The sequence below is a fragment of the Pleurodeles waltl genome, chromosome 2_2 (genome assembly GCF_031143425.1).
Source record: "Pleurodeles waltl isolate 20211129_DDA chromosome 2_2, aPleWal1.hap1.20221129, whole genome shotgun sequence".
NCBI classification, from domain to species: domain Eukaryota; kingdom Metazoa; phylum Chordata; class Amphibia; order Caudata; family Salamandridae; genus Pleurodeles; species Pleurodeles waltl.
In genome coordinates this window covers 924,078,884-924,103,391 of record NC_090439.1, presented here as the reverse complement: position 1 = coordinate 924,103,391, position 24,508 = coordinate 924,078,884, and the positions used below count along the sequence as shown (strand labels likewise).

The following is a 24,508-nucleotide window of genomic DNA, read 5'->3' as shown; positions in this document are numbered from 1 at the left end:
CCCTTGCCCAGCAGGGTTCTGCCTTGGGTACTTTCAAGGGCTATCTTTCTGACTTATCGACATTCCTTCGGCTGCCTGATCAGCCTTCACTGTTCAAATCCCCCATTGTACATAGATTACTCAAATGGCTTGTACATATGTTTCCCCCTACACCCTTTGTTATGCCCCAATGGGACTTAAATCTGGTCCTCACATTTCTGATGTGTGCTCCATTTGAGCCTTTACACAACTGCCCCCTCCGGCTGCTCACCATCAAGACAGCCTTCTTAGTGGCAATAACACCTGCCAGGAGGGTGAGTGAGATGCAAGCTCCTTCATCAAAGCCACTGTATCTCACTATCTATCCAGACAAGGTGGTTCTCAGAACTCGTGCCTCTTTCTTTTCCAAGGTGGTAACCCCATTTCATCTGGTTAGAACATAACCATGCCCACCTTCTTTGCTCCACCACATCCCTCTAAGGAAGAGGATCGACTCCACCGACAGGACCCAAGAAGAGCATTGTCATTCTAGTTTGACTGCACAAAAGAGCTCTGGGAGGATGACCAACCCTTTGTGGGTACATCGGAGCAAAGAAGGGTCGGGCAGTGCAGAAGTGAACCATTTCACGCGGGGTCATTCTCTGCATCAAGATCTGCTACGCATTGGCCAGGAAGCAGCCTCCTGATGGCTTGCAGGCTCATTCGCCCCTACAGCATATTTGCCCCCTACAGTTTATGCTGTGTTTTGTGTCTTGCTGTGATTTGAATTGTTAGCTCACATTAATGCAGTGCATGCAAACGTGTCACCCCCTACGACATATTTGCCCCCTACAGTTTATGCTGTGTTGTGTGTCTTGCTGTGATTTGAGTTATTAGCTCACATTAATGCAGCTCATGCAGACGTGTGGCTGGATATTAAGAAAATAGTTGTGGCACAGGCAGATTAATATTAATGCCAAGACACTGCACATGCTGCCTGAAAAAAAGGAGACAGAAAATATGCAAACTGAAACAAAAATGTGAGCTATAAATCCCAAAGGTTAGTTTTTACGTGACGATGTTTAAACACGCACACACTGTGTGCTGTGTACTGCTTTCTTGTTTATTTGTGTTAAAGCAACCCAAATGAGTGTTTGTATTTGTATGTTGTGTGCCATATTCCTGTCCCTTTTTGCTTCTTTTCCCTGCAACCCACCCACCCCGTCCTTTCTTATTCACTCTCACCCGCCCTTGTCTCATCTTTTCCCCACCACCACCTGCCCTCGTTCCTGTCTGGATTTTACAACTCTTTCTGTGGCTTGTTAGGGTCGAGCAAAAAGCGCTCTGGCCCTGGTGTCTCTCTATGGGCTTTTAAACACGCCCATCAGTTTGATTGTTTCGTGGGCTTGCCTTTTTAAATTAGCTTAATTTCATTAGTGAAAGGCATGCCTTTTCCGATGTTTAGCCCTCCTCGAACGCACCGCCCAACTACTAAAAACATATAAGGCTCCATGTTTTCCGTTTAGTTTCTGGACTACTTTTTCTCTTTATTTTGCAGGAAGCTTGGTCTCGTTGGGCAGTAGTCAAACACTTTGCATGACATCGACCCTGTTACGCGGCTATTTGCACGGTTAAATGGATAATTGCACCTTTGCTGATATGTTTCACTGCGAGCGAACTTCTGTTTCCTTTTGTGCGTCTCCGTCACGCTTCATGGTGGCTGTGGGCTCGCTTATGTAAAACTGTGTAACTTTTCAGTTTATGTGGCAAGAAAAGTCCAGTTATGAGTTTAAATTGCAAATAGCTCTAACTCGAGCAAACACGAGACCCGTTGCATTTCAAATGCTTGTTTTTTTAAGGGATCTTTCTGCTGACTGCCACAGAGGTTTGTTCACAGCTGGTACTTGCGTACAGCGGGGGCTGCCGCTCCATTAGGCCTAAAGTTATCACGTACTCCGGCCCCAAAGCCCCCTCTCCCTTTGAGCCAACCCATTTGCTTTTATATTAGAAGGACCTTCCATTTCACCCCGTTTTCCAAATTTACATTTCAATGAGATCACACAGATCCCTATTAAAGGGTGTATGTAATTAATGTCTGCTTTTTGTGTGGGGGAGGTGGTTGTAATTCTGTGCCAGTGATTACATACTAATGATCGCATTTATTGTCATGGAAGCGCTGTTGTGCACTATTCAAGATCTGCACATGGTGTCTGTCTTCAGATCCCAACAAAGATTTCTGCGGGTAAACATTTCTGTGTTCAGAAGCTTCTCAGACTTTGCTTCACTTAATTATCCTAAAACACAGGGTCACGGACACTTGATCGGCTAGTCACAGGTCATTAACACAGAGCGTAGAAGCACTCCATGCCTGTCAAGCATCCTGGTTCAGTCTTAAGCTACAACATACAAATAAATGCCTTCTGGGAGTCGCAGTCTTTGTGTGCTCCAGCCCCGTCCAACAATGATGTCCTGCTGAATTTACATTTAGTAAATGCCACTGCTAAACATGGCTAAAAGACAGTAGCATTAACAATGCCAGAAGCTCTCGGATTGCAGAGACCTATTGGCTTTGCCAGTGCTTGAGGGCGCTAGAGGGAGTTAAGGCTCAGAGGCGCTGCGTACTCCTTCATTAGCAGGACTTGAGAATTCCAGACCAGCGTGCTTGTTTTTTTTTGTTTTTACTCTGCGTAATGGGAATAAAAGGCTATACCAGCCGAAGATTACTGTGGTGTCCTAAAAGACATAGACATGAAAGAACAAGCATTGGCAAAGCCAATAGGTCTCATCAGTCCGAGAGCTATAGGCGTTGGCAATGTTAAATCATTTGTGTATGTCAGTAAAAACAGCCCCCGAGCCGTAAACAAATTCATTTATATTGCCAATACCTGTAGCTCTCGGAATTGCTAAAACCTATTGGCTTTGCCAATGTTTGTTACTGTATTGGAGTTTTTCCCTTACCACACATGTAAGTAGTCTGTACTGTTTTGTGGATTCAACCTTTTGAAATCAGTGTCATCAGTGTGTATTCAGCTGTCGAACCCCAAAATAGGCAAAACGTTTTTTTCCAATGTTAACAAAACATGTTGCTTTTTTTGCAGTGATTGTTATAAAGCACACATGAATTTCAAGGAGAAATAATACAAGGTATATAGAGTCTTCCCATTGGCCTTGTGTATAATTGACTTACGTTATACTGTTTTAAGCATTGTTCATTTTTCCTCCCATCTAAGTGTTCTCTCGCAAATATCGTTACCCCTCAGACTCACTCTATCAGGACCGTAGACTGATTTACAGGAATAATAATGTATTAAATATAAGACTGCTACACTCAGATTTTCTAATAAAAATTCAAGGGGGTCATTTATTTGGACATTGTCGGGGTGGTCACCCTGCCAACAGCCTAGTACCTTGTGAAACCGTCACAATTTTGCATTACCCCAAATTAATTTTTAGCCTTTCATTCTAAAGCACCTGAAACATGATGCTTTAAATATGCTTGCCACTGCTTTTTTTGCACTCTGCCTGACTACATTAAGGTTGTGCTGCTGTTGGGTGGAGATTTTTATCTACCCAGTTGTCCCTATGGCAAATAGCTTAATTTGTCAGTCCAGAGTTTTTAACAGACGTCACATTATATTATTGAACTTGACATTTTGCTACTAACCTTGTAACTGTGCTCAAATCCCCAGCAGTAAATTGTAGTTGGATAAGAAGCCAGTGTTCGCTGAAGGTATGACACATAACAATAGGAGACCTTACTGCTATGGATGTCATATGGGAAGTCTTGCCATGTTTCACCACTGTCTCAGTGCCTGGTGACCGAAATCTTTTCTCGGGCACTACACCTGGCATTGAATGTTTAAAGCCTGGGGTGTTTGGCTGCTATCTATTTTGACTTGTTAGAAGGGGTCTATTGTATCAAAGGTTTTGCCCATTCTGTGTCTCAGGGTAAATGTGATTGTGCACATTTGCCAAGGTTCGGATGAGCCAGCCATTTCATCAATTAGTGAAAGATTGCTGCCAAAAGATCAAACATTTTTTAACATTCACAGGTTTTTAACAGTGCATAACGCTGTTAGATACGACTTAAAACATGCTTTTAAACTCTGCACTTTCAGCTCAAGAACTCAAACACTGGCTTTTCGAGTTGACAAATGAGCATTGAAACCATGAATTTGTTCTTAAAGAAAAGATTTATTTTGTACAGTTCCGTGCATATCATTTACATATTATGTTTGTGGTCGTGAGCACTGCGCCACATGAAAATATAATACAGGTGATCGTACTATAGCCTTTCTGAACTCTTATTTGGTACTAAATGATCTAGATAACACTAATCCACTCAAGTAGTCAGCCGTGAGCAACAAGATTTCCATTCACTCACTAATCAGGTACCATTTTGGAAGTTGTTTGTGTGGACTGTTTCAGGGTGGATTAGATGTTCTTCTCTCGTTCCTGGGTCAGTATTCTTCCCCATCAGAATACAACCACAGACCTTCAACTCTAGGCATAGGATCTTACAGAGACTTCCCACTCAGATGTAAAACAGACAAGAAAACTGATCACTTACCTCTGTTCATTGCCGCTCGCGACTTAAGCCAGAAATTGTTGCAGATGTGATGAATCTCACCTGAAAAGTTAGATATACTTAAGGTGTAGAAAATTAGTGAAGGCGTTCATCCCTCTTTAAACATTACCAAAAAAAACTAAAAAAGTATGAGCTGCAAAATAGTATAACGTCGGGGTTCTATGGGCAACTTGTTGCTGTCCAGCTACACATTAGGGACTACTGCCTTAAACGATGGTGTAATCAAGTTTCACAAGCAACTCTCAATATCTAGTTCTTAAACCAGGATTAGCCACAGTATTTTACATTACTGAATGCAGTATTTATTTTTAAACATTGCTTGAATGGACTGTAATTCTGGGGTACTGTTTATAAGGAGGTAAGTATATCATAACAAATCGTCATACAACAAAAAATATTTTGACTGCCTTTTTAAACCCACTTTCAGACACTTTGGCATCATTCCGATTTTGGGGATTAACTGTGTGGTTGTACTGCAGAGAAAATATCAGTTCTGCAGGATGTGTATGTTCCATGTTACTTTCTACCGGCCAGCATGGGCAATAAGCGGTAACAGATCTTGATTTCCATTGGTCTAGAATGCAAATCCCAGAATATTTTGTTTCCTGCAGAGATTTTACCAGATTTCTCTTTTTAAAATGGCTGCAGAAAAACACGAGCCAGGTGGGGTGCGATATGTGCGCATAACATGTAATCCCGATTAGGGGCGGTCGTAGGCGGTTGGCAAACACGCATTTGTGCCAAAGTTGCAAATACTGTAAGAATGGTCTACGAATAGTGCGTATGTCTTAAGAGCGGAAACTGCTTTTCCACAAAAATTAAGACAACTGTAAATAACATGCTGAGACATTGTGTCTCAGAATCAACAAATTGTTCTGTCCTATAAGGCGGCTTCAATAGAAGGAGTTCTTTTTAGTTCAGGCTCCACGTTACTGAATCAAGTTGGTAGACATATCAGCAGTTTTCATTATTATTTAGCAATATTTACTGATTTATTTATTTCCAGCTCCTGCATATACATGGCAACAAACTGCAGAGGATTTGACAATTGTGGTAGTTCTCCCAGAAGAAAGTACAAAGGAGGATATAAAAGTCACGTTTTCTCCCAGTCATATTAGTCTTCAGTTCAAGGGTACGGCTTCTTTCTTGAATGGCCCGTTGCATGGAGCTATTGACCATGAAAGCAGCACATGGACCATGAACGACACATGCAGGTACATTGTTTTTTTAAATTGTATTCAATGATCACAATCAAGAAAAAAACATTTCAATATGTGTCTGTGTGTGTGTGTATATGTATGATTATCTGTGTATATATGTGTGTGGGTATATGTATATATATATTTGTGTAAATGTATGCGTGTATATGTGTGTGTGTATATATATATATATATGTTTTAGTACTTACATTTTCTTTTATGTTTTGTCTGAAGCAATCAAGAAATCTGGTTACCTCCAGTCAGTCCACACAGCAGTGTTTTAACATACATTAAGAGCAATTATTTAGAAATCCAGTTTCACCCACCATCGGATATCTACAGGGTGGACGACATGCATAGATACTGCATTTGTAGCACTGTATCAACGCGTTACGTTTATGTGTAATGTTCAAATGGCATGCTCCTTTTATTTTGTACTTTTAGTCCCAGTCGTTGTCACAGTTCTATCTGAGGCACCCATACAATCTTGATGATAAGTGAGTGCTGTCTCAATATTTTGCACAGTGGAACGAGTCTGCTTACTTCTTGAGCTGCAGCCCTGTAACTAGTGAGGATGTGTGTTCCTGCTGCTGTCTTTACATTGTCTGCGCTTCTGCGTGCCAAAGAGGATCAAATTTGTCCTACCTGGAATCTCCTAAACACCTGATGTGCACTGATAAGTATCTCTTTGCAGGGTCAGATAGATGCCCACCTGCATGCCTGAGCAGTTATTTAGCTTCTAGTTATCAACCAGTAATGATGCTTTGGAACTGCCTGAAGCTGGGTATGCACATCTTTGACTCGAAATTCGAATCCACTGTTGTTGACAGTTCTTAGATTGTAATTGTTGGAGGGATGGTGCATAGTCTATGCTTTGCTTTGACATCTGGGCTAATATAAATCTGCTCCTGTGAGCATGAGCCTGCTTCCAGAGTCCTGTGCTTTGCAGCTGTGCTGGGCAGTTTCTGTCCTCTTTTTTTTCTTGCTATTACTGCAAGGGTTTTGACATCGAACACGGCTTGTGATTCAGTAGCTTGACAAGTTTGGTTCACATACTGCTTTATGATCGCTGCTCCAAGAACATAACAATCCAGCCCTTAAATCCACCCTCACACTGCAATGCTGAATATGCAGATATAGCACAGAGCGGGCGACATTTTAATATTCAGAGATCAGAGTCAAATCACTTTGATATCATCAGCACGGTTCCTGACATACATAACCTATTTATCTTGTTGGCAAATCCACAATGAGGTTTCCATTCAGGGCAGTGGTGATCTACAGGCACCGTATTTTCTGTGCTTGCTCAGACCCTAGTTGTTACCTACATATGGTGTAAGGCATTTAAATCCAGGTCTTAAAAATTGTCACATGAATGGCACATTAGTACGTTTATGTCTTTTTTTAAATTGTTTTAAATATTTTTATTGAGTTTATATAGCAACAACATAAAGCCCAACAGATCGTAGAGGAGCCACATAAACCAAGCATCGTGTCAGACAATTGTACACAACATAGCGAAATCTCTTGGTCGAAGTACACTTTTAAAGAATCAACACAGCACATTTGACAAATGTACATTACCCATTATCGGTATCGTCCCCATCCATTTTCCCCTCACCTTATTATGTTTATGGGGGCAGCCCCTCGCTTCATACACAAGCTTTTCTTGCTGAGCACACCAGTCCACTCCTCTGCACCACTTTCCTACCGCTGAAGCCGTGTCTGACTTCCAGCCTGCAGCAATGTCCCTCTTGGCCACCAAGCAGGCCGTTCCGACGAATGCCCAGTCTGCTCTGTTTGAACCCACTCCATCAAGGACCCTCAAGAGGATGTGTACTGGGGCAACTTCCAGCTCCTCCTGCAAAACCCCAGCAATCTCAGCTGTTACTGCCCGCCAATAGGACACAATCTGCGGACAGGTCCACACCATATGAAAAAAGTCTGCGTCTGGGCCTGCGCAGCGTGGACAGTCAGCCTGGGGCCGGAGGCCCATTCTATGGAGTCTCGCAGGAGAGAGATAGGCCGCATGGAGATAATATTTTGCACAACCCGGAGTAGGGAGGTCATGGATAGTGTCCGTGGAGCCATCAGAGCGTCTCTCCAGTCGTCGTCATCCACTGGACCCACCCAGCGCTCCCATCGCTCACGGAGCGCATCTAAGGGCTGTGTTGTGTGTGTTGGCAATGTACAGTATATGCGCAACACTCCCCCTTTGCCCAAGTGACCCATCAGCGTCCTGGCCTCCACGGGGCTAAACTCAGGGAGGACCGTCCCTGCCTGAACGTGTACATGCAGTGCATGGCAAAGCTGCAGATATTTGTGGAACTGGGAGGGGCAAGGGAGAACTGCTGCTGGAGCTCTTGGAATGACCACATATGAGTACCTGCCCAGACATCTCCGAGCAGTGATATGCCAATAAAATCCCATTTATGGAACCCCTTGAGTGCTAAGACATCCTTAAGCCACGCTCCTTGCCACAGCGGGGTCTGCTGCGAGAGACGCCGCCACCACCCCATCTCCGACTGTGCCGCCCTCCACCCCATCAGCACCACCCTCGTAACTTCCGGGAGTTTGCGTGGCAGTGGGTCACCATATAGCAGTTCCATCAAACTAGGAAAGCTGAGCGTCACCAGCTCCAGCCGATAGGCCGGATCTGACCAGCCACCTCCCAGCCAGTCATTAATCACCAATAGCTGCATAGCAAGGTAATAATGGTAGAGGTTGGACATCCCCAGTCCACCCTCGTACACGTCTCCCTGGCAAAAGCGAAACGCCACGCGAGGGTGGGAATTGTACCATAGGAACTGTCCTTCTTTGAACCATTTCCTGGTGATAAGGTAGGGATAGTTCTGGAGCAGTTAAGAGGTATCGGGGGAGCACCATCATTTTGGAAAGCGCTATCCAGCCCAAGACATTGAGAGGCAGAGACCGCCATCTCTGGAGGTCCTCCTTGACCCTCTGTGTCAAGGGTTCAACATTGAGGGACCAGGCCAGTGCAGGCAACATTGCAATCTGCACGCCCAGGTAGCGGAAGCTGTTGCGTCAAATCGGAATGGTACTCCGCCAGTCATAGCAGTCCCTGGCCGGGTGGAGTGGGATCAGGAGCGATTTACTGGGGTTAAGCACCAGGCCGGAAGCCTCTGCGAACTGCTCCAGCAGGCGCATCACTCTAGGACCGCTACAAGCTGGGCTTGCTAGGAACAAAAGCACATCATCCGCATACAGGGCGATACAATCCTCTTCTCCGGTGGGCCATGCCCAGCCCTCAACCAAGGGGTCCTCCCTAATAAGCTTCGCCAACAGCTCCATCGCCAAGGCGAACAGGAGCGGGGATAGCGGGCATCCCTGGTGCGTACCCCGACGAATAGGGAACCGGTCAGACACCACCCTGTTCACTTGCACCCGGGACGTTGGATTGGAGTACAGGAGTCTTACTAGTGCTCGAAATCGTGGCACCAGCCCGACTTTTAACAGCACCCTCTGAAAGTAGGTCCAGTCCACTGTATCAAAGGACTTCTCGAAGTCCAGGAGGAGAAGCGCCAGCTGAGAGGTCAGCAGGTTCCGGTTGGCCAGGGCCTCATGTAGTCATCTGACACAGTGTCTGGTGCTCCTGGTCGGCAGGAAGCCGCATTGATCTGGGTGGATCAATGAGGGCAACACCTTTTTCAGCCTAGTAGCAAGGATGGTAGATAGTATTTTCAGTTCGGTATTAAGCAGCGAGATAGGGCGGTAAGACGCACAGCACTGCGAGGGGTGGGCTGGTCTTCGGGATCACCACCATGGTGGCCAGATCCAAATCAGGGGGAGACACCCCTTTCTTTCGGCCTCTTCGAACATGGTAAGCAGGTGGGGGTTAAGGATATCACAAAACATTTGGTAGAGCTCTGCTGGGAAACCGTCGGGGCCCGGCGTCTTCCCAGCAGCCAGCCCCGAAATGGCTTCCTCGACCTCATGCAGGCCCAAAGGCTCGTCAAGGTCTTCCTTTTCCTTTGGCGAAATCACTGGAAAGGACACGTCTTCCAGCAAGGGGGCTTCTCTCTCAACCTGGGGCCTGGGCCGCTCCTCATAGAGCTTCCTGTAGTAAGTGGCGAAGCTCTGCGCTATCTCATATGGGGTCCAGGAGATGGCACCAGAATCATCGACGACCTCCGGCACAATTCTATTCGCCATTGGTGCAGTGGCGAGCCAGTGGAGGAGCTTGCCATTCTTGTCCCCCACACGTATATGCGGGCTACGGACGCACGCCACATATGTTTAGCTGCCTCCATGTTAGTATGCTGAATCTCTTCCCTCACTAGGGTTAACTGCCGTGCCGCCGATGGAGATATGGTATCGCTAAGCTGGCCCTCTCAGCGCACAGCTCTGACCTCCAGGGCCGACACTTTCTGAAGACATGCACGTTCCCGCACCCGAAGGAGATGCTTAGCATGTCCCCTGAGAGTGACCTTGCAGGCCGCCTAGATCGTACCCGGGGATGATACGGACCCAAGATTAAAGGGGAAGTAGTCTGAAATATGTTCCCGGAGAGCTTGGGTCTAGTCAGCGTCTTGTAAGTACTACGTTTGGAGTGGTGGACCCCTCCTTTAAGTCGGAGTTCTGCAATCTGGCTCCCTGCCGCCGGCACCAGAGAACATGTCTCCATCCCGGTCTCCCCGCATTACCACGCATCAGTGGGCCAGGCTCAGGAGATCAGGGGGGACTGGCACGTTTATGTCTTTTTTAGCCTGTTAGATCAGTTGGCTTTAATTTCCTGAAATGGTCTCCATTGAAGCCTGTAGGTAAAACAGAGCAAACCTGGGACCACTCAGTTACATTTCCCTGATGTTAGAAGGTAGCTACAAGAACTTCGGGCTGTCAGGCAAGTTGATTGACCATTGGCATGCTTAGGACTAACTTGCTGAGTGATTACATGTATAGAGTGCACACTGCCTCAGCAAATCTCTGGGATCTGAAATAAGACTAGACATTAAAGTAAAAAACATGTCTTAAGTTTTTTCGAAAGACACCATGGAATCAGGTTGTCTGAGATGCATAGGAATCAGATTTCAAAAGGTGTGGTGGGCCTTGGATGGAGGAGTGTTAGAAATGGGGTCCTTGGTTGGCAGTCATGTTTACCCCCTGTCCAAGCAAGGACCCTCACTCAAGTCAGGGTAGAAGAGAATAACACTCAGTTAACCCTCACTCACCCTTTTGGTAGGTTGGCACGAGCAGGTAGGCTTAACTTCAGAGACCAAGTGTAAAGTATTTCTACCAACACAAACACACAGTAATATAGTAAAAACAGCACAAAATGACTCAACACAGGTTTAGAAAAATAGCCAATATTGATCTAAACAAAACTCTGGCATACACAAGTCATGAATTTTTAAAGCTTAAACTAAAAAATAGCACTTAGAAACACAAAATGCTTCGATGAGGTGATAACACGGCGTCATGACAGTCATTCCCAACAATCCGACGCCAGTGGCACCGGGGTGCGGAGTCACAGAGACCCCGAGGTACAGTACCTTAGTAAACTGTGAGAACAAGTCGGTGCTCGAAGTCGGGGATCACTGCGTCGCGGAATCTGAGGCGCGTCTGTTTCAGTGCTGCAGGACAAAGGAGCAGAGGCGTTACGAAGAGGCGTTGGGTCCTTGCTGCGGAGCAGTGGAGGTGAGGCAGCGTCAGTACGAAGCGTTGAATCCGCACACTTCGGGCATAGTCGATCACAACATGGTGTGGCGACTTCCACGGAGTCGCAGACTTCGGCAGGGCTGCAGTGGTGTCGGGCCTGCAGTGGTGTCGGGCCCGCAGTTGTGTCGGGCCTGCGAGGGTCGCCGCACTTCAGCGAGGACCACGAAGTCGGTTGCAGGCGGCGTCACAGGATTCGGCAGTGGTGTCATTCCGGAGTCGTCCGAAGTTGATTTTCTTGGATTTTCACCAGCTTCTCCTTTCAAGCGCCCAGGGACTGTATCGGCACCACTTCCCAGGGCAGAAGTCTCAGTAGAGAGTCCAGGTGCTGGTAGGGGAAGTCTTTGATGGCCCTGAGACTTCAGAACAGGGGGCAAGCTCAGTCCAAGCCCTTGGAGAGTCTTCTCAAGTAGGAGTATACCACAAAGTCCAGTCTTTCTCCCCTTTCACAGGCAGAAGCACCAACTGCAGGATACCTCCACAAGGCACAGTCACAGGCCCCTTGATTCCAGAAGTGATCTAATTTTCTGGGGTTTTGGGTGCTCTTCGTATACCCCTTCTGCCATTGAAGTAGGCCTACTTCAAAGGAAAGTCTCTCTTGTTTGGGAAATCCTGCCTTGCCCAGGCCAGGCCCCAGTCACACACCAGGGGGTTAGCCCTTTCAGGTGTGAGTGACCACTCCTCCTCTCCGCCTAGCACAGAAGGCTCATCAGGATATGCAGGCTACACCCCAGCTCCCTTTGTGTCACTGTCTAGAGAGAGAGGTGCAAACAGCCCAACTGTCAAACTGACCCAGACAGGGAATCCACAAAGGAGCAGAGTCACAGAATGGTTTAAGCAAGAAAGTGCCTACTTTCTAAAAGTGGCATTTACAAACACACAATATAAAAAACAACTTCACTAAAATATGTTTTTTTCAGTTGTGAGTTCAGAGACCCTAAACTCCATATTTCTATCTGCTCCCTTAGGAAATCTGCGCATTAATAATATTGAAAGGCAGCCCCCATGTTAACCTATGAGAGGGATGGGTCTTGCAACAGTGAAAAACAAATTTGGCAGTATTTCACTATTAGAACATTTCAAACACATAAGTACATGTCGCACCTTTTACATACACTGCACCCTGTCCATGGGGCTACCTAGGGCCTACCTAAGGGGTGCCTTACATGTATAAAAAGAGAAGGTTTAGGCCTGGCAAGTGAGTACACTTGCCAAGTCGAAATAGCAGTTTAAAACTGCAAACACAGACAATGCAGTGGCAGGGGCTGAGACATGATTACAGGGCTACTCATGTGGGTAGCACAACCAGTGCTGCATGCCCACTAGTAGGCATTTGATTTACAGGCCCTGGGCACAACTTGTGCACTTTACTAGGGACTTATTAGAAAATCAGATATTCCAATCATGGATAAACCAATCAACAATACAATTTACACAGAGAGCATATGCACTTTAGCACTGGTTAGCAGTGGTAAAGTGCCCAGAGTCCTAAAGACAACAACAGGTCAGAAAAAATAGGAGGGAGGAGGTAATAAGATTGGGGATGACCCTGCAAAAGGGGAAAAAGTCCAACAAGAAGGATCTGCCCTCTTTAAATTATGTCTTAAAGCATGTTTAATCAAAAAAATAAAAATGCATTCTTCTCCTGTCCCTATTCAGAATATTTGTCATTGGTGAAAAAGGATGTGTCAAAGCCTCGCTTTTGAGACTTGTTATATTTGTCAGTGCTCTTTAGCCATGCTGTACAGCATCCCTAGTGGTGTGCAGCTTGGCTAAATAAGACAAAAAGCGTATGATGTGCTTGCTTTTTTTTTTTTTTTTTTTTTTTGCTCTTACCAGTTGAAAATGGAGAAAGGAAAAGAAAACGCGCAGGAGATTTTTTTTAAATTTTTTTTTAAGCATGGGTGGCAGGGAAGCATCACGGAGGAGCTGATTTGATCCTTGATCCTGAAACATCCTGAGTATTTGGCCCATCTGTGATTTTGCAGCAGATTGAAGCCATCAGTTCAGGGTATTGTTGGGTCGTAGCTTGTAGAGCGCGCCGCTTTCTCATGCACAGTGTATTGTGTTGTGCAATTAGAATGCTGAAGGGTGAGAGATTCACTGGAATGCGGTTGGAGTAGGAGCTGTCTGGGTGATGTACGGAGAGGAGAGCTGTTATACCTGTTACTAAAATATACTAACTTATACATTCCGGAGGTTCATCCTTTCAGTGGCGACGAGTAAAGTGTAACAGTATCTCCACGCGTGCAGAGGAGCCGCGGAGTCCTGACAGCAGTTTTCACGATGAGCGTTGCTGACAGCTCATCCTCTTTGTGCGCTTTGATCCTTTACGACGTGGACAAATATTCCAGGAAGCTGTTGCACTTTGAGGATTTTTTTTCTACAGCTGCGTGATGTGGTTTTGGCAACATTATTAGCGTACGTTGGTGTACACCGTTACACGTACGTCACGTACGGCGGCCATTTTTCATTGGGATTGTACTAAGGGTGTCACGGTGACACTCAAACCATAATTGGGTGACATTTTGAATTGGGCAATCTTAAATCTGGTGGCTTCACATATTTTAACTGGAACATGTGCAAATTGATTTTAATTTATCTTCAGTGACACGCACACATTTTTTTATGTACTTTTGGTGAATTCTTTTCGGCATTATTTTTTTTACAAGTTATTAATTTTAAACAAAGCACTATACAACATCCTATTTTACCACCTACACGATTTGTTCCAAATCCTGCTTCACTGGATTCTGACTGGGAACAGTGGAAGGAAGCTTTTGAACTATATTTAGATGCATTAGAAGGTGAATATTTTACTCACAAAAGAAATTTGCAATTTTGAGACATTGTTTGGGAACTGAAGGTCGGAAAATACTTAAACACATTCCAAAAGAATTTGTATTAGTAATTGAAGGTAAAGGGGATGGAATTGAAGATGAGTATGAGACTGCCATCAAGTCGTTAGACTCTAAATTCAAAAAGTGCAAAAATGTCACATTAGACAGACATAACTTCTATAGGAGAGTGCAAGTGGAAGGTGAATCAGCATCCAGTTATGTAGGAGCTTTAAGGATCTTAGCTGTTTCTTGTGATTATAAGCAAGGAAATGATAAGAGATCAATTAGTGGAAAAGACAAATAATTAAAGTAAAAGAAGCTTTATTGTCTACACCCAATTTAACGTTACAAAAGGCAATAGAAGTAGCCACCAGAATTTAAAGTACTGGGTCCTTCATGGAATAAATGGCCATTACAGACAATAAAAATCAATCTAAACAGCAAGATGTGGTCGAGATAAAAAGTAAAAACAAAAAAGATCACTAAGAAGGACACTCAAAAACAGAATACTAGCAACATATCAGAGAGGAAGTATTCAAGTAGACCAACAGAGTGCTACAGGTGTGGCAGTATGTCTCACATTGGCACTGCTAAAATATGCCCAGCCTTTGATAAAACTTGTGCCAGATGTCCTAAGAAAGGACGTTTTGCGAGGGTATACAAGTCGAGTCAATCAAATATGAACTAAGTGAATAGTAGAGATTGGAACAATACCTCACCATCCAGCAATGAAGATGAAATATTTCTTGTTAGTGAGGCCAAGTCGCCAGTTTAGGAATTGAATGTATCAAGTCCAAGAAGGCGTTATTTCCAGGTGGCGATTAATGGAATAGAATGAAGAGTTATGGCAGACTCAGGGTCTCCATTCACGCTGTTGAGTGAGACAAAATGGAATTAATTGTTCAAGAATCAAGGAGCTACTTTAAGACATTCCAATATTCAGCTGGTGGGGTATGGTGGGAAGTCTATAGAGGTTGTGGGAGAGTTTGTTGCTGAACTAAAATTCAAATGCAATGTGTCTCAAGGAACAGTATATGTAGCCAAGCATGATGCATGTCTTCTTGGATGGTTTGCCCAAGGTAATCTAGAGATAGTGTTGGACCCGAACAATCCTGAGCAAGCTGTAATGAAACGAGAATACATGCAAGTGTCTACCATAAGGAATAAAACATGGGAACACCAGTACCCTGAAATATTTGAGTGGAGTGGGTTTATTCAAGGGTTTTGTCCATAAAATTTAAATCAGAGAGCACGCCCAACCGAAGGTACATAAGGTACGTAAAGTACCTTTGACCTTGAAGGAAGATCTCAAAAAGGAATTAGACAAACTGTGCAAGGATAACATAATTGAGCCTATTGAATTATCAGACTGGGTTCCACCTGTAGTTTTGGCCCGGAAGGCCACTGGATCGTTACAGATGTGTGTAGACATAAGAGACTTGAATGATCAAATATGGGTAAATCAATATCCTCTACCCAACATATCCGAAATGTTGCAGTCCATAAAAGGAGGAAAAATATTTTCCTTATTATATATGACATCGGCGTATCATAAGATTAATTTACATCCCAGTTCTAGACATTATACAGCCTTTATAACTCCTTTTGGCTTATTTCAATTTAAGCGCATGCCTTTTGGGTTAGCTTCGGCTTCCGCTGTTTTCCAAAGAACTGTTGAAAGCATATTCAAAAACGTGCAAGGCGTGAAAGTTTTTCAGGATGATATTTTAATTTACGGCAAGGATATGTCAGAGCATGATGAGAGATTGGGTCGTGCATTAGATGTGTTGAAGATGAAGGGAACAACTCAGTCCTAGCAAATGCCGCTTTGGTCTAACATCCACAAGGATTTGAATTATTTGAAGCGGGCGTTAAACACAAGATTAGGTTAGTGAAGGCGATTGATGATTTTGCTTGTCCCAAAAATGAAGATCAGTTAAGGTCCTTTATGGGTTTGATTGAGTTTTATGCAAGATTTGTACCGGGCTGTTCAGAGAAAACTTTCAATTTGAGAAACTTGTTGAAAAGAAATTCCAAGTTTATTTGGGATGAGTGTTGTGAGGGGTAGTTTGAATGTACTAAGAAGGAAATTGCTCAGGCTGTACCACTGAAACCCTTTGACACTAAAGATCAAACTATAATCATGACAGATGCAAGCAAGAAAGGGTTGGGTGCAGTTTTGATGCAGAAGAGAGATGGCAATGAGGAAGTTATAGCATTTGCCTCTAGGAGTTTGAGGGGTGCAGAAGCTACATATTCTGTGATTGCACGAAAAGCCTTAGCATGTTGGTGGGGCATAAATCATTTCAAACAGTGTTTGCGGCACTTGGTTCACTGTGAGGACGGATCATAAACTGCTTGTACAGTTATTCACGACAAAAGGTGCTGACAAAGCTACTCCTAGAATTGCTAAGTGCCAATGAAAACTTTGTGAGCATAACTTCAGGGTCGAGTATATTCCAGGTTAAAAAAAAAATTGTTGGCAGACAGTCTGTCTAGATTAACGGGGTCATGTGAAGAGGAAGTGACAATTGGAACAGATATTGAGTATGGTTGTGTGTTCTATAAGTGATCATTTGGAAGGAGCTTTATCGGAACAAGAGTGGAGCGATGCGTGTTAAGCCAATCAGGATGTTAAAATTGTAATGCAAGGGGTTATAGTGGGGTAGTCCAAATGGAATCCTGGGGAAGAGCTTAGTAACAAGTACAAGCATGTGTTTGACAAGTTATCCATAGTTAATAATTTATTGTTCTGTACGAAATCTTTAGTGGTACCCCTTGGGATGGGGAGTAAAGTTTTGAGTTTGGCACACAAGGGTCCCATTGGAATGCGAACCATGAACAGAAGGATTAGAGAAAGTTTCTGGTGGCCAGGTGTTGACAAGAGTATAGAACATTTTGTTAGAGAGTGTATGAATTGTGCTATCAAAGACAAGCCCCAAGTAACTGCTCCGAGTCCTGTGGATGCTGTTAAGGTTCCAGAAAAAGCCGTGGAGTAAGCTAGCAATTGATATTATTGGATCAATATACCTATTGGGTGGTATTCCGGAGTATAGAATAGTTTTAATATATTATTATAGTCGTTTGCCAAAAGTAACGTTTATGAAGGTACCAAACGCTTGCAACATAATAAAGTGGTTGGAATATATTTTTGTGAGGGAAGGTATTCTGGATGCAATTTTAACGGATAATGGTGAACAATCTACATCTGAGCAATTTGAGAATTTTTTGTGTGTTTTTGGGCATTAAACATACCATGACTTCTTTGTGTCACCCAAAGAGCAATGGCCTTGTGGAAATACTGAACAGAATTATAAAAGATAATGTACAGTTGTTTAAGGTGAATGGGTTAAATTGTAAATCTGAAATTGAAAAGTTGTGGTGGGCAGTACGTACCACTAATAATACTGACACACAAGTTTCGCCTTTTGTATTACTGCGTGGTCTCATTCCTTCATCCAAGTTAGTAAGAGAATGGATGGGTCAGTTTGTGGTACAATGGGATAAAGTTGATGATGTGATGAGAAAAAGGGAGTGTGCACAAAAGAAGTATGTCCAAGATCATCACTTGATGAGAAGTCGGAGATTCATATGGAAGGAAGGGGATGAAGTGAGAGTGAAGTGTCCAAGAATTATTTCAAAAGGTCAGTCGAGATTTTCTGAAAGGAAAAATATAGTGCAAGTGGGTGACAGTGCTGTGAAACTGGAGGATGGAAAATGGTGAAAATGGTGTAAATGGTGGAATAAAGGCAAAATTTCATTATCCAGAACTCTGGGTCACAGAAAATTTACCAGTGCCACAGTGGGAAGGGAAGATCCTATTACATGCAAGTTTCCCACCAGATCTGTCAGACCACCTAAGAAATTTGAAGATTACGTCATGGACAGATATTGAAATTTTTTAGATAAATTGTTGTGATGTATATACGTTGGGTACTACTACTACTAGGGTATTACAGTATGTTCTTGTTATTTGTTTTATTTTGTATTCTTTAACAATTGTATGTTTGATTATAAGGGGTAAGATGTGTTGGGTCGTATCTTGTAGAGCGTGCCGCTCTCTCACACACAGGTTATTGTGTTGTGCAATTAGAATGCGGGAGGGTGAGAGATTCGCTGGGAGGCAGTTGGAGTAGGAGCGGTCTGGGTGATGTACGGAGTGGAGAGCTGTTTTACCTGTTGTTACTGAAATAAACTAACTTATACCTACCGGCAGTCCATCATTTCAAGTATCACCCGTCATGAGCCAGGCTAGCTTGAATCCAGTGGCACAGTGAGCAAGGGACCCATATCTGGGCATACCTTTCCCACTAAGGGCAACTTTAGCAACACAAAAGGATGATGGTCGGAGTGTTGAAACCCTGAAACCAGTCCCAGGATGCTTGTTTCTGGTTCAGGGAGGACCTGGCCGGGCAGTTCGTGCTGGACTGTTCCCATGGGGAACAGGGTCAAGACTGATTTGCATATGGCTGGGCTCAAACTTGATTGGCATGGCAAGCAAAACAACTGATGGATTAAACCCAGATCTGTGACTGGGGTGAATGTTTGATTTGCTCTGCATTCCGTCCATCATCTGTTATTTTTGCACTTTCTAAAAGTGTCATTTCTAAAATAATAATATTAAATCGAACTTCACCAGTAAGCAGGATTTTCTATTACCATTCTGACCGTACTAAACATGACATGGCTACTTTTTTCAGATCAGAATCTACCACTCAAAAGTATATGTGGGCAGTTCTAATGCTAGTCTGAGAGGAGCAGGCCTCACAGTAGTGGAAACGAATTTCTGAGTTTTTCACTACCAGGACCTGTAAAATACATAAGTACAAGTCATCCCTTTTACTCGTATAACACCCTGCCCTATTGGTTACCTAGGGCCTATCTTAGCAGTGACTTGTTTTTAGAAAAAGAGGGGTTTAAGACTTGGCAAGTAATTTTAAATGCCAGGTCGCGGTGGCAGTGAAACTGCACACACAAGCCTAGCAATGGCAGGCCTGGGACATAGTTAAGAGGCTACTTATGCGGGTGGCACAATCAGTGCTCCAGGCCCACTAGTAGTATTTAATTTACAAGCCTGGGGCACATGTAGTGCACTTTACTATTGACTTACCCAATTGGCACATTTAATTTAATTGTATGAGTCAATATTACCATGTTTTTAGGGAGAGAACAAATGCACTTTAGCACTGTCCTAAAGCCAACATAAATGAGGTCAGAAAAAGAGGAGGAAGAAGGCAAAAAGTTTGGGTTGATCCTTTAGAGAGGGTCCTTTTCCAACAAGGACCATTTACTACATACAAATGAGGCCATTCCTGGTCAGCCAGTCCCCTTTCACATAGACTTAACAGACACAATTTTCAAAAGGGTGGGATGCAAACCATGGGCTCAAATGGCACTTCTCAGTTTCAGAAATGTTCTAATCAAGAGCCCCCACTCCACTTTCTGGAAATAGTAAATCAAAATCAGCTCAGATATTATCTAAGGGAAGATTGAACACTTTTTTCTTACCCAAGGTAAATGGTAGTCGCAAGAAATTAGAAAAATCGAGGAGAGGGTGACCTATCACAGACTGTTCAGTCTCTGACAGGCTTAGATGAGTCCTGTCTTGTCCTGGTATTTGTTCAGCGCTGCTGGAGAGCTAGTGCACTTCTCTTCCAGCTGGTGATGATGTGATGTGGCCTGGGAGGTGTAGTCCTGGTCTCTCAGGAAGAACACAAGTCTGTGGTGTCCTGTGCTGTGGGTGAAAAATTGTGCGTTGTAGCACTTCTTCTTCCTCCTTGCCCTCCCCAGCTGCTGATGTGGCCTGGAGGTGTAGCCCTACCCTCCCAAGCAGAAACAATGTCCATGGCGTCCACCTTTTTTCTAGGACAAACTGCTGTTAAGGACTCAAGCTGTATTTCTGCTGAAGGTGGGAATGCCTTTATATGTAGGACAAACCATCACCTTCCTCTCTGTCTCATCCCTCGAACAAGGTTGAGAGACTCCATCGTTTGGACCTAAGAGGGTACTCTGCTTTTACATTAATCGCATCGAGGAGCATCTTGTGTTCTATTACCTCTTTGTGAGGCTCTTGGAACGAAGAAGGGCAAGGTGATGCAGAAACTGGTCATCTCTCGATGAATAGTCCTCTGCATTAAAATCTGCTGCTCACTAGCTGAGAAGCAGCCTCCAGAAGTTCTAAGAGCTCACACCACCAGGGCTGCAGCTGCTACCACTGCGTTGGCATGCAGATTGGCTTTCCTGGATATCGGTCATTAGTGCACCCATTCACGAAGCACTACACAACAGTCACGCCCATTGAGATGGGTATTTTGCCTGCTATGTCCCGCAGGACTTTTAAGCCTGAGCCATTCCACAAAATCCATTACCTTAGTGGTTACTGCTTTGGTATCTATTCACAAGGTGACTAATCTGTGGTTACTACCATGCAAAGGAAACATTATTTACCTTTGTTATGCTTTTGCTGGTGGATACTCTGTCTTAAAAAAGATTTCTCACTGCCCTCCTGCCTCACCTTTTCTGTGATATGGTGTATCCATTTAAAAAGATTTCAGTTTAGGAAACTGCACACTGGTTCTTTCGATTCACCCATGTATCCATGTGTGAGGGTGACATGAAAGGGTTGCATTGCACTTCTATGTGGGTCCGTTCATCACTTCCCAAGTGGAATTGTGTTGATTCTGAGTTTCATTTCACCATCTATTGGTGTACAAGAGCACTGTTTTTCGAGTTTTCTGGATCCAGTCTGGTGACTGGGGGGGAATCTGTGATTAGATGGAGTGTCCACCAGAAAGAATGTTACTGGAGGTAAGTAACTTGTTCATTTCTGCACGTGCTTAAAATTTAGTTGAACATGTGAGAACTATAATCAAAATGCCTTCAACTGCTAAGGCAGACTCTCCTAGAGATGAACTATAATGCAGTGTTTCTGAAGACATCCTAAATAGCTCTGTATGCATAAAAAGCAGATTCCTTGAAAGTATTGACGGCAAACAGTTGCCTACTGCCTGCTAGGGAGAGAAAGGAGGTGTAAGCAATTGCTTAGAACATGGAAAGATCAGAGACTATGCAACAGAGAATTGTTAATGGACGCCAGCAGTGGGAAGGAGGGAAAGAAATAATGCACTTCAGGGCAGTGCCTTACAACAGAGACTCGAAAAAGGGCTGCTGTTGTTAAGGAAAGGAAGGCCATTTCCAGCACTTGTTTCAAGGGAGCACTATTCTCCTAAAACCCTGCCAGATAAAGCATAGTTTGAGTCATCAGAAAAATATGGCTTGTTACATAAATTAAATAATAATACCGAAGGTTCAGAGATACATCAAAAATACAGAACGATACGATGGTCATTTATGTTGCAATCCAGTCGATGTCCTGCTGGGGAAAAATGAAAAAAAGATAATTAGACAGCACAATTAATGGGTAGTGTACAAACCAGGGGCATCTACAGGTATGGGACATAAATTCAAAGAGACCAAAGGTCAGCAGCGATTCTATCAACAATGCTTTGCCAGCAAGTATGTCCATTTGGACCACAGTCATTTTTAACCTCGTGACAGCGAAGTCAGCGGACACGGAAGCGATCTCATGCGATAGCAAGAGGGAGGGGATAAAGCTTAAAAGGCTCTACCACTGTCTCCAAGTGAACGCCTGTTTGCTCCTACAGATCATACATGCCCAACCCCTGGATGTCAAAGATGTATTTTTCAAGCACAGTGCACAAAGATAACCTCGGCGAGATAGGTCCTAAACTTTATACTAAAAGGCATAGAGTTCTTAGCGAAACCACTAAATATTAGACCAGTGACCACCACAATCTTTAGGCACGGTAGTTACAAAAATAAATCAGTCAAGTGGCTTGTGAAAACAATTAATTTCGGTTACAGTTTATCAAGAAAAGTGTTTTTAAGAATTTGGGGGTACACTCTACAAGGAAGAAGTATTGTTCGTTAGCAGTTCAAAACAATGTTACTAGCAGTCATTTGTGACACAGCAAATCGGCATCAATTGCACACTTTTATCAAACATGTCTTTGTTGATAAGCAGTTAAGTAAGTAACTGTGGGGCAAGATGTATCTAACCATTTATTTCTCCTCTTTGCACTTCTCATTCTAACCCTGTTAAGTGGGGTATTGCTACATGGTCAGTGCACAGCATGTGAATCTAGAGTGTGTTTATGCAGCAAAAAAGAAGTTACAAATATATAAATGTATGAACTTTCCTCACTAGTAATCATAACAACGTCTGAATATGGTGATCATGTAGTGGGGCACTATGGGATCAGTGTCAACATCATCAGTAGTAAAAGGTTTATTTAAACTACTATGGTTTTCAGACCCAACCTCTAGAAGTCATAATAATGAACGTCATTTGAATTTACAATAGCTGCAAACCTACTGTTACAAATAAGTAACTTGTTTCTTTTTAGTCATTATATGTGAATCCTCTCGTTGCAATGTAGGACATTATTTCCTCAAATTATTGTAGAGGATGTACTACCATTCCTCCATGGTTATGATGAGCAGTGACTTGCTTGCTTACTAGCTCGCTCAATTGACGAAATTAGGAGTGGACGTTAAGGCTGTGTTACAAATTGGGTCCCTAATTGGCAGAGGTACGTGCATAGGGACAACAATCCTAATCGGGGTAAGTCAGATACACACCCTACTTTAATCTGTGCTCAACCTCTGATAGCTTGGCGCAGAGTAGTCAGGCATAACTTAAGAGGTAATGTGCAAAGTATTTGTGCAACACACACACACATATAGCAACACAATGAAAACTCCACACAGGTTTGAAAAAATAGAGAATATTTATGTGAGTTGAATGAGACCAAAACAACAAAAATCCAATCAGTAGAATAAAAGTGATTCACTTTTCAACGCATCAAATGGAGTGCTTTGACAAGACTCGTCTTAAAGTCTTTACGGTAATTTGGGTAATGCATTAAGACATTGCTATCCCAGAAGTCAATGTATTTCTTGTAAGTCAATTGCGACCCATTGGGGTATTGTAATTAAGAATAAAGTGTATGCCTCCCAACGGTTAGGAGCGCTGTGCAAAAACATCAGGACCACTCGGATCCAAGTTAAGCATTTAAACACACTGCTGTGGCCAGATACAATGAAATACCAGGTTAGATGCAGACGTCACCGCTTAGCGCAAAGTCAGGCTCAGGAGCAGCTCAGAGGGCAGGCAAGGTGCAGCTCATCGTGATTGCCTGGGCAACTGGGTGGGGCACTTCCAACAGCAGTGCCTGTGGAGATTGGCGAAGGCACGCCCAGCACATCAGAGTTGATCACAGCAACCTGAAGGTCTCCTTTGGTGCAGACTGCAGCAGAGTGCCACACTCGCCAGGGAGACCTCGAAGGGAATGACTCACTTCTCTCAAAGCAGGGTGGGGATGGCAATTATGAGGCGAGCTAGGTTTGAACCACTCATGATGTCTTTGATATCCCTGAGACCACTGGGAAGGAAAGGGGGCAAGTCAACAAGCCCTTGGAGTCTCTCTGGGGTAGTCCTTGGTACTTTTGGCATGGCAGATGTTAGCAGGCATCAGGGCAGCACTTCCTGGGAACAGTCAGGCCCTGCATGATGGCGATTGTAGGAAGTTGGCTCTGTATGTACTATTTCAAAGTAAGAAATAGCATGCACAGAGTCCAAGGGTTCCCCTTAGAGGTAAGATAGTGGCAAAAAGAGATCATTCTAATGCTCTATTTTGTGGTAGTGTAGTCGAGCAGTAGGCTTATCAGAGGGTAGTGTTAAGCATTTGTTGTACACACACAGACAATAAACGAGGAACACACACTCAAAGACGATTCCAGGCCAATAGGTTTTTAAATAGAAAAATATATTTTCTTAGTTTATTTTAAGAACCACAGGTTCAAGATTTACAAACAATACTTTAAATGAAAGGTATTTCACTCAGGTATCTTAGGAACTTTGAATCATCACAATAGCATGTACAGTTTTGGCAAAAATGGCAATAAGCTATTTTAAAATTGAACACAGTGCAAAATAAGTACTTGTTAGTGTCACAGGTAAGTAAAGCACTTACAGGGTTCAAGGTTGGGTCCAAGGTAGCCCACCGTTGGGGGTTCAGGGCAACCCCAAAGTTACCACACCAGCAGCTCAGGGCAAGTCAGGTGCAGAGGTCCAAGTGGTGCCCAAAACGCATAGGCTTCAATGGAAATAGGGGTGCCCCGGTTCCAGTCTGCCAGCAGGTAAGTACCCGCGACTTCGGAGAGCAGAC

The 24,508-nt window shown here is 43.8% G+C and overlaps 1 protein-coding gene across 2 annotated transcripts in view; it reads left to right on the top strand.

Moving 5' to 3' along the window:
• NUDCD1 (NudC domain containing 1) overlaps positions 1 to 24,508 on the top strand; it is a 556,518-nt gene that overhangs the window by 293,144 nt on the left and 238,866 nt on the right. For both annotated transcript variants that reach the window (XM_069220624.1, XM_069220625.1), the window contains exon 6: positions 5,553 to 5,760. In XM_069220624.1, the coding sequence (XP_069076725.1) occupies positions 5,553 to 5,760 (208 nt within the window). The remainder of the gene's footprint in view (positions 1 to 5,552; positions 5,761 to 24,508) is intronic.